The 10987-nt window shown below is 44.5% G+C and overlaps 1 protein-coding gene across 1 annotated transcript in view; it reads left to right on the top strand.

Annotated features, from left to right (window-relative positions):
- Positions 1-201: 201 nt before the first annotated feature.
- LOC117349890 (nuclear pore membrane glycoprotein 210-like) overlaps positions 202-10987 on the top strand; it is a 181897-nt gene continuing 171111 nt past the window's right edge. Inside the window, exons 1-3 of the mRNA XM_033923574.1 lie at positions 202-333; positions 10174-10305; positions 10400-10493. Coding sequence (XP_033779465.1) covers positions 234-333; positions 10174-10305; positions 10400-10493 — 326 coding nt within the window. The 5' untranslated portion in view covers positions 202-233. The remainder of the gene's footprint in view (positions 334-10173; positions 10306-10399; positions 10494-10987) is intronic.

The following is a 10987-nucleotide window of genomic DNA, read 5'->3' as shown; positions in this document are numbered from 1 at the left end:
GCTTGCAAGAATGGGGCAGGGACAGGAAAATAATTTTCCGAGATGGTAAAATAAGCTCCTACGGAGACAGGGAAAATTTGTCCCCGTGACATTCTCTATCTTTAGGTTTCTGTCTCTGTTCCAATAACCCTGCAGTGTAGCAGCTCTCTGTCTTCCATCGTATGTGGAATTAGACCTATATTTCTGTGTTTTGTAGGTTGTCTACACGTCCTGACATAGTGTCTATTTCACCCATGCCTGAAAACAATAGCCTGTGTTCCCAGAAGGCCCTTCTGTCTGCCCAGTCCACACAGCCCATACGACTCAGCAGCGTTATTATAGCAGAGGAAATAGGTAGGTGAAATGCTCCTAATCCCAGCAGCATTAAATTTACTGCATTATCCAGAAGTAATACTCTGAACAGAGTTAAAGTGACTGTTCACTGTTTAAAATGCAGTCTTATGTACTAGGGTTACTGGTGAGGGCTCGCGTGGAATATTGCATCCAGACCTAGAGGTTGAATGAGTAAAGTGGGATAGATAAGAGCAGATGTGGTCCAGAGAAAGATTGGTTTTTTTTCGCAATTTGTATTTCCCTCTATTTCTATGTCATTTTTATAATAACCACTGCTTCCATGGTTTCACCTTATGCAATATCATGAGTGCGTGGTCTGCACCAAAAACCCTTACAGTAAGTCCTAATTGTGCATAGCCAAGAGGAGGATTTTTGTATACGTGTTTAAATTGCATTTTATCGGGGAGAACAAGACCTCAGAAGCCACCTTGAACTTGATATGTAGCTCCCTCTTAGGCTCTTGTATCACTTTCATTGTCAAAAACTTCCTCCAAATTTTTATTTTCTGCAAATTTTTAAAGAATTCATTTTGTGTTCTTATTCAAAATCAAAAGCAAGACATCTCAACCTAGACAGCAGATTTGCTACCTGACTTCTTCAGAGATGTAAGTTTCAATTCTAGAAAATATTTTGATACAGTTTCTTGGGTTTGTTTTGTTTGGGACTTTGGAGGCTTATGGTATGCGAGGCCTTTTTCAGTATGTGGTAAGGGCCCTCTATCATAATAATAATAACAGATTATATACCGCAGAACCGTGAAGTTCTATGCGGTTTACAATGATTAGAAATGTTACAGATTGAGTGAATAAACAAAGTTACAGATTGAATGAATAAACAAAGTACAGATTTAGCGACAGGTGGTTCTTGCGCTCGGTTGTTAAGGACTAAGATTGAATAGGTTGGTTTCCTAAGTATTTCAGGAATAGATGTGTTTTCAGGCGTTTCCTGAATTCTCCATAGGTAGTAGACACAAGCAATTGTTCAAGGTCTTTACTCCATAGTGCTGCTTGATGTGCGAAAAGATGTTGATGATGACTTTTAAATTTATAACCTCTAACCGATAGAGAAACGAAGTTCAGGCGTGAGCGTCGCTGGTGTCTGTTGGTTGAGAAAGAGAAAAGATCTGTTATGTATTTGGGGGCTAAGCCATAGAGTACCTTGAAGCAAAAACAACCAAACTTGAATTTCACACGTGTCTCCATCGGTAGCCAGTGTAAGAGTCGATAGGAAAGTGTCACTTGATCAAACTTCTTCAGTCCACAAAGTAGTCTAACTGCTGTATTTTGAACTAGTTGCAATCGCCACATGTATTTCTGGGGAGTGCCAAGTAGGCGATGTTACAATAATCGAGTTGACTCAGAATAAGGGATTGTACTAGAATTCGAAATGATGAGGCATCGAAGTAAGCTCTGATGGACCGAAGTTTCCAGAGGGTGTGAAAGATTTTTCTGATCAAGGAGTCAACCTGGTCTTTCATGGTCAGGTTTTGGTCCAGTATTACACCCAGTATCTTCATAGCCCTCAGGATGTGGTGTGGGTTAATGGAATCATTATTGATCCCGTTACCATAGGTCAGGGTACTAGGCGAGGATGTCTTCTCTGCCCTGCTTTTTGTGTTGATGCTGGACCCGTTGATACGAGAAATGCACAGTTACCCAGAGATTACTAGAGTGAGATTGGGAAGGGAGTAATTTACCATAGCTGCTTTTGCAGATGACCTTTTGGTGCATCTTACCAGTCCCCAGTTATCTTTGGCAACTCTTTTACAGAGCTTTCGGGAATATGAGGACTTTTTGGGTTTTAAATTGAACTACACAAATCAGAGGTTAGTGGACTCATAATTGAAACAGAAATACATCTAAAAACACATCCAAATCGGCACTTGGCCAATCTAAAAGACAGGTCGTCCAAGTGCCGATAATTGAAACGGGTTTTTAGACATATCCAGAGACTTTTTAGGCCTCTGAATCCTGCTGTGCACCTAGAGCTGAAAGGGGCGTTTTTGAAGGAGTGGTTAGGGCGGGATGTGGGCCGACCTAGACTTAGTTGTACTACAGGGATTTTCAAAAGTTTAGGAGACTGCCTGGATGGAACTCATATGTTGTGACTTAGGTGATCTAAAAACAAATCCAAGTGCCTAGAAGGTATCCAAAGGGTCCAGGTAACCACTGCAGACACAAAGTACAGACCCCCACACATTCCCCCTGTGATCACTGACCCTCCACCACACCGCCATAAAAATTGGAATAAAATCATACATACCTGTCTCCAGAACATCAACACTTTGCATAGGAAAGCCTATTAAAGCTGCACAGAGTTGGCTTAAGTAGTCTGCGGGGTGGGCTAGTGAACCATAGAGAGGAGGGCCTTGGCCCATAAGACACTGCATTCATGATGGAAAATGTGAGTCCACCAAAACCCCCACTGTACTGTCATATAGATAGCACCTGCAGCCATAAGGGCTATTGGGGTTGTAGACAGGTGGGTATAGTAGGTTTTGGGGGATTACCATGATCTGCAAGGGAGTTGTGGTGATATGTTTATGTGGCACCCTTTTTGTGAAGTTCACAGCAGTGCCATGTAAGGTGCCCCCCTACTCTGTTGCCATGTCTGAGTGGCCAGTCCATCACTTTGCTGACCCCTCCCATGTCCAAAAGGTCTTGTTCTAGGCATTTGGGACTTAAGATGATTTTTTGTACAAGAATGTAATACAAAGATAGATGTACTAGCGGTCTGGTAACTGTGCTTTAGTAAGGCTATTCTTATGTTCATGATTTGCTGATAAAAAGCCTCTTGATACCAAAAATAGTTCTTTTTAATTACCAATTGTGCCAAGTCCATTAGGATAGTCATGTGGTACAATAAAACTGTAAGCTGAATCTGTGTCCTAAAAAGTGGCATCACTGAGGCCTTTAGATTTTGTATTCAAGGTGCCAGAAAAATGAATATTAGATTTGAAAATTCCTGCCTACACAATGTTACAGTAATTAAGTCAAGGACCAATAAAAGCATGGAATAAAGCATACAAGACAGATAACTCAAGGAAGTGTGTAATAGTCATGGTCCCTGAAACTGTCCAGTGAAATTGGTGCTTCAGTTCCAGAATGCTTCAAGATAGCATCGTTACAGATCTAGGGCAGGCTGACCTCAAACTTCCCTCTTGGATCTTGGTAACTTAGCTGCTCTGGGGAATCAGGAGCAGCATTAGAAATGGTTTTGTCACAGACAGGGTGCTAAGTGCCTGAAATGGCCACCCAGGAGCTGTGGTGGTGAGACAAAAGGAGAGGTGAAGAAAACCCAGAGGATATCTGGTGGTCAGAAGATGGGGTGGCAGGGAATCAGCTGAGGTCTGTATCTTTATATAGCATAGTCTAGATGGGTCTCGAGATCTTTGACTGCCATCCGATTCAATATTCTGTATCGCTTGGTAGACTGGTATAGTCCTTACGAATGGGCAATATGCCTCACTGCTAACAGTAGGTGGAGACTGAGATCAAACTTGTATATCAGTATAGCATACCCCTCTTGCTACTCCAGTTTTTCTCAGTCTCCGGTAGCAGGTGGTAAGGCTTTTCAGCTCCCCACTTAGCACTGTTAGAACTTTGTGGACTCCTGGTTCCCCTTTTTGTGCCAGATAGAGCTTGTGCGAGTTCTGTTTGGGGATCCATCTAACCTCGGGGTGCTTATCTATCGAAGGCGCCTCTGTCTCCCAGATAGTACGAGACTTTATACAGAAAGGCTATTCATCTAAGTTCTGTTTTTGGATTGGTCCGGAGAAGTCATCTGACGAGATCCAAGTGAAAAGGTGCTAATTATAATTTAGTCTGTGTTAGGATGTGGTTGAACTCGCATCTCATCACAGGTGTTCTCCACACACCTCTTTTATAATAATTAAGACCTGAACAGTTACCTCATGTGACTCTCTGTCTGAGAGAGAGTGAATCGGACCTTAAACAGATTTGAATTCCATCACATCAAGGAAACCTAAATTTACAGCTGCCAACCTAAATTTACAGCTGGGCCAGTGGCTGATGAACGCTTGTTCCTGTAACAGAAGGATTTTCTTATCTGCTGAGCTGAGGAGAGACGTCTTCCATTTCACCTGATTCTGTGCTAAGGCCTAATTGAATGGTGAGATAAGGAACTTATCTTATCAGCTAGGGTTAGATAAAGTATCCTATTGTGATATAGGAAAAGGTTTGTAAAGCTACTCTTGGTGATAACTGTAATAGATTGCTGCTAATCAGGAATTGTTATTATAAGGAATTGTTTAGTGTGTGTAAGAATTAGTTACTTATTTATCTAGCAAGTGTTTTGTGATAATTATGTACTGAGTTTCATATATTTAATCAGATATTTTGTGAACAATATTTAGATATTGCTGCTGGCTTGTGAATTATATTTTTCTATTTTCATAATAAAAATATTTCTCATTAGCCTGGGTCTGGTCGTGTAAGTAGGCTAAGAAAGTTGAACCTGGATGAGATATGGTCTTCCCTAGAAACTAACAGGCACGTATTTGTTATGTAACTGATTAGTGGATTATAAATCTTTCTACAGTCCAGTCGGCTATGTGTGGCGGACTGGTGGCTCGGGCGTGTTTTCATTGGGCCCAGCATGTACTTGATGATAAATTTGAGAATTGGGACTTGCCTGAAGAAGTTGCCAAAATTGAATTGGGTTCTTCTTATCTCTCGGATGCCATGTATGACCTCTTGTGAGCTTCTGCCAAGTCTCTGGGCTTAGGAGTGGCAGCACGCTGTATCTTGTGGCTTCGCACTCAGTGTCCAAAGCTAAGTTGCCGAAGTTTCCTTATAAAGGATCTTTCTTGTTTGGTGAGGACCTGGACAAGTTGGTTCAGACTCTCACTGATTCTAAAGTGCCTCATTTGCCTGGGGATTGGCCTAGGCCGCTGACTCGAAGCGGCGCTGCTCGTGGGCGTGATTTCCGCAGTTTTCGCTCCGGTTGAGGGGCTGCTTCTTCTCAGTCTCCTGGGCTTTCAAGAAGCAGGTTCTTCCAGCGCATGCAGTCCTTTCGTGGGTCCGCCGGTGTGCAGGTAGCGCTCCCGCCGGGTCCCCTGCTGCCCATCCTGCACAATGACTCCTTGCTGGCGCTCGTCTTGGTTCCGGTGGGCACCCGGTTGAGAGACATTTATCCACAGTGGGCAGACATCACGTCTGATCAGTGGGTTCTGGAAGTGATCTAGGACGGCTATGCTCTAGAGTTTGGCCGGTCCTTGCCAGACCGTTTGCTCACTTCTCCCTCGCAGGTGGCGTGGAAGCAGCAGGCTTTTCGTCAAACCCTTCAAAGATTGTTGGTTCTCCACGCAGTGGTTCCAGTTCCCCTTCGGGAGTGGGGCACAGGTTGGTACTTGATTTACCTTGTGGTGCCAAAGAAAGAAGGGACCTTTCGACCCATCCTGGATTTGAAGGGGATCAACAGGACTCTTCACTTGCCTTCCTTCCGCATGGAAACTCTGCGGTCTGTGATTCTGGCGGTTCAGCCGGAGGAGTTTCTGTCCTTTCTCGATCTGACCGAGGCCTACTTACACATTCCTATTCGGGCCTTTCATCATTGCTTCTTGCATTTTGCAATTTTAGGGCAACACTATCATTTCTGTGCACTTCCCTTTTGGTCTGGCCACGGCTCCGCAGACGTTCACCAAGGTGATGGTGGTTGTTGCGGAAGTGTTGCACAAACAGGGCATTCTTGTTCATCCTTATCTGGATGACTGGTTGATTCGAGCCAAGTCGTTCCAAGAGAGCACTCGGGTCACAGCTTGGGTGGTGGAATTTCTGCAGTCACTGAGATGGGTAGTCAACCTTGCAAAGAGACGGTTGTCTTCATCTCAGTGCCTGGAATATCTTGGGGTCCTGTTCGACATCTCCTTGGGGAAGGTCTTCCTTCCGGAGGCCCGGGTGAGCAAATTGTAATCTCAAATTTGCCTGCTTATGGCATCCCCGGGTGCAGGATTTCCTCCACATCCTCGATGTAGTGAGGTGGTTGCGGGCCCACATGCTTCCTCTTCAGTATGCTCTTCTTCACAGGTGGTCACCTCAGAGACACAGACTGTATCACTCTGTTTCACTTTCGGGCTTAGCTCGGAGCAATCTTCACTGGTGGCTTCAGACCCTCCCATCTTGTAAAAGGGACAAGTCTGGATCAGCCGCAGTGGACGGTGCTGCTCACAGATGCCAGTCTTCTCGGTTGAGGGGCTGAGTGTCTAGGTCACTTGGATCAGGGCACCTGGTCCACAGAGAAGGCTTCTTGGTCGATCAATGTTTTGGAGACCAGAGCCTGGCGTTGCTAGCCTTCCAGCCCTTTCTGATGGGCTTAGTTTGGCGTCATCGGCGAATAATGTTATTTTACCTCGAAGGGCTGCGAGGTAAAATAACATTATTTGCCGATGATGCCAAACTAAGCAATGTAGTGGGCAAAAGCACAACAGACATAAGTTCAAAGTCCGACAACATGATGCACGACCTACTCCTACTGGAGCGCTGGTCTAGGTCCTGGCAACTCAGCTTCAATGCCAAATAATGCAAAGTCATGCACCTGGGCAGCCAAAATCCATGCAAGACTTACACCCTTAATGGCGAGATCCTAACAAGAACTGAAGCAGAACGAGACTTAGGGGTGATCGTCAGTGAGAACATGAAGACTGCCAATCAAGTGGAGCAAGCTTCATCCAAGGCAAGGCAAATCATAGGTTGCATACGCAGGAGATTCGTCAGCCGTAAGCCTGAAGTCATTATGCCATTGTATAGATCCATGGTGAGGCCCCACCTGGAATACTGTGTGCAATTCTGGAGGCCGCATTACTGTAAGGATGTGCTGAGACTGGAGTCGGTCCAGAGAATTGCTACCCGGATGGTCTCGGGACTCAAGGATCTCCCATACGAGGAATGGCTGGATAAGTTGCAGCTGTACTCACTCGAGGAACGCAGAGAGAGGGGTGACATGATCGAGACATTAAAGTATCTCACGGGCCGCATCGAGGTGGAAGAAGATATCTTCATTTTCAAGGGTCCCGCGGCAACAAGGGGGCATCCGTGGAAAATCAGGGGCAGGAAACTGCACGGGGACACCAGGAAATTCTTTTTCACTGAAAGGGTGGTTGATCGCTGGAATAGTCTTCCACTTCAGGTTATTGAGGCCAGCAGCGTGCCTGATTTTAAGGCCAAATGGGATAGACACGTGGGATCTATTCACAGAGAAAGGTAGGGGAGGGTCATTGGGGTGGGCAGACTGGATGGGCCGTGGCCCTTATCTGCCGTCTATTTCTATGTTTCTATTAAGTCAGGGTTCTGTCGGACAATGCCATGGTGGTGGCCTATGTCAATCATCAGGGGGGGACACCAGGAGCACTTTAGTGACGCAGGAGGCGACTCTGCTCATGGTCTGGGCGGAGTCGCACCTTTAAGAGATCTAAGCATCCCACATAGCTGGAGTGGAGAATGTTCAGGCAGACTTCCTAAGTCACATGCTAAATCCCGGAGAGTGGTATCTAAGCCCCGTGGCCTTTCAGTTGATAGTGCAGTCTTGGGGTCAGTCCCTCATGGACCTGATGGCCACAAGTATCAATGCCAAAATGCCCTGCTTCTTCAGTCGTCGCAGAGCCTGGATGCTCTGGTTCAACCATGACCAACGGAGGGGCTGTTGTATGTGTTCCTTCCATGGCCATTAGTGGGCAGAGTTTTTCTCCGCATAATTCGCTATCCAGGCCTCGTGGTTCTGGTGGCTCCGGATTTGCCTCGACGATTGTGGTAAGCAGATCTAGTGAGGCATCTAATGGTGGATCCTCTTCCTCTGCCTCTTTTGGACGACCTTCTAACTCAAGGCCCCATTCCAATGTTCGATCCAGGTCCCTTTTGTCTTATGGCTTGGCTCTTGAAAGGGGTTGCCTAGGTAAGAAGGGGTATTCTGATAAAGTGATCTCAACGCTCTTGGGGTCCCGGAGGCTTTCCACCTCTCAGGCTTATGTGAGGGTTTGGTGTCTATTTGAGGAGTAGTGTGATGCGCATGGAGTGGTCTCTTTTCACGCTTCCCTGCCTAATATCTTAGAGTTCTTAAAGGATAGCCTGGATAGGGGACTGGCTTATTCTTCTCTCTGGGTTTCAGCCTTTTGGGTGTTTTTGAAAGGTCAGTATTTGACTACCATTCCTGATGTGATTTGCTTCTTGTGGGCAGCCAAGTTGCGGGCGACCCTCTGTTCCATATTGGGATCTGAATCTGGTTCTGGTGCGCCCTCCTTTTGAACCGTTGGGTAACTACTCTTTGAAGGACCTATGTGTTTCTGAGCTGCAGGCTTTCTCTTGTAGGGTTCCCTTCTTGGAGTTTTCTAGGGAACAGGTTGTCTTGAGGCCTGTTCCTTCCTTTCTGCCAAAAGTGGTTTCTCCTTTTCATGTCAATCAATCTGTAGTCCTCCCGGTGTTGGGTTGTCAGGAGGGCTCTAATGAGCAGAGACAGCTGCGCACGTTGGATGTCAAGTCAGGTCCTTCGCTCTTATGTGCAGAGGACCCAGGAGATCAGAAATCAGATCATCTCTTTGTCCTTCTAGCGGATCCTCGTAAGGGGGGTGGCGCTTCTAAGGCTACTATTGCATGCTGGATCAAGGAGATTATTGCTTCTGAAGAAGAAGCCTGTTCCTGACTTTCTCAAGGCTCATTCCACTAGGGGTCAGGCAGCTTCTTGGGCTGAGTCTTCTCTAGTGCCTCCAGTGGATATTTGCAAGGTTACAGTTTGGTCTTCTCTACATTCCTTTGTCAGACACTACCGTGTGGATGTTCACATGCGTGGAGAAGCAGTATTCGGTGAATGTGTTCTGGTGTCGGTCCTTCAGGGGTTCCACTCTTTTTTTTTTTCTTTTTTTTTCTTTTTTACTTGTTTAACATTTTTATTAATTTTTTCATTTTACAACAAGTGTGTCATAAAGATTCATACAATTACCTTAAGTATACACTTGATATCTTCATAACATATTGTACATACAATATATCTTATATAATCCTTACTATAATTTTAGACATCATATAAAATATAATAATTTTATCAACTATTATTCAATTATGAAACCCTTTCCCTCCCCTTATTTTGTTAATTGCACACAATGTAACAACTATTATGATACTTGATGAGTACTGCTTTGGTACATCCCATTCATAAGAACTATAGCAGTCTATCAAGCGATACAGAAGGAGAAATTAGGTTCTTATCTGCTAATTTTTTTTCTGTTAGCTTGTAGACTGTCTGTCTTTGTGTGGTGATTGTGGGTTTTTGCTCGTGTGCAGATTTTGAATTTTTCTGCGTGTTCTAGTATTTAGAATTAAGAACAGCGGCGATGGCTCACCTAGCTTAGCTGGTGAGCTATGGGGATGTTTTACTTTCAGGATCAAGTTCTATATATGTTCCAACAGTTGTTTAAAGATGTTTGTTGTTTTCTTACACTCCTGTTTGGCGTGTCATTTACTGTTTTTCAATTACGAAATTTTCTAGGTTCTGCTTGGCTATTCGGCAAACTGAAGTAGCAAGAGGGGCATGCTATACTGATATACAAGTTTGATCTCAGTCTCTACCTGCTGGTAGCAGTGAGGCATATTACTATACCAGTCTACAAGCTAACAGAAAGAAAATTATTAGGTAAGAACCTAATTTCTCCTTTGTGTACATTTCTGATGGCAGACCATAGAGTAGAAATGATGCCCTAGCAATATATTTCCTTCTTATCTGTAATGGGCTTTTGAGGCGATGAGAGAGGTCAGACATGAGCCAGTAGGTAAAAGTATGAATGTGATTTATAAAGATTGACCTACTATTAACCTCTTTTCTCTCTTTATCCAGTCACCGGTCACTTAGTGCGCTGTGAGGTGATTGTCGATGTTGTGAACCGCATTGAAATCATCTCCAGGACACGAGAACTGTATGTGGACAATTCTCCAGTAGAGCTAGCTGTGAGAGCTTTAGACCAGGAAGGTAGGGACAGTTCATCATCTGCAAAGACCTAGATAATGTTTTATAGCAAACATCAGTTAACTTAGAAAAACAGTCTGATTAACTTTTTGTGCAGGAAACACCTTCAGCAGCCTGGCTGGGATAACATTTGAGTGGAATGTTGTCAAGGATAAAGAGGCAGATAATCTAGAACATTCCACTACCATCAGGTAATAAAAATCTCTGTTTTCTTAAGTATTATACAGTAAGGCGGAAATTCTAGAAACAAGTTAATTGACACGCTATTTAAAATGCCAAAAAGGAGCAAAATTAAAGCGCCTACCCGCACCAAATAATAGGCCCCAGAATCACACCTACATAGGCACTTTATTGCACTTAACACCACTATGGGCGTGGATAACGCTGGAAGTGGCATTAGGCGCCGTAAAGCGCCTAAGTAGGCGCAGTTTGTGATAAAAATAGGCGTCAGAAATGTATGCTTGGAAAACCCTGGCCTACATTTCCTGCATCAACCATTGCATGATTGACACATGATTGGCAGCCACTTTTTAGGCAGCCACCAATATCAGTGCCGTATGAAGAATCCAGGCCTAAATGTACAGAATGCTATCACTAGGCCGATGACCTATGAATTGCCGTACTGAGACAGACCAAAGGTCTAAGTCCAGTATCATGTTTCCAACAGTGGCCAATGCAAGTCACA

The sequence above is a fragment of the Geotrypetes seraphini genome, chromosome 16 (genome assembly GCF_902459505.1).
Source record: "Geotrypetes seraphini chromosome 16, aGeoSer1.1, whole genome shotgun sequence".
Taxonomy (NCBI): domain Eukaryota; kingdom Metazoa; phylum Chordata; class Amphibia; order Gymnophiona; family Dermophiidae; genus Geotrypetes; species Geotrypetes seraphini.
Note: the sequence above shows the minus strand (reverse complement) of the source record. Positions and strands in the feature narration are given on the sequence as shown.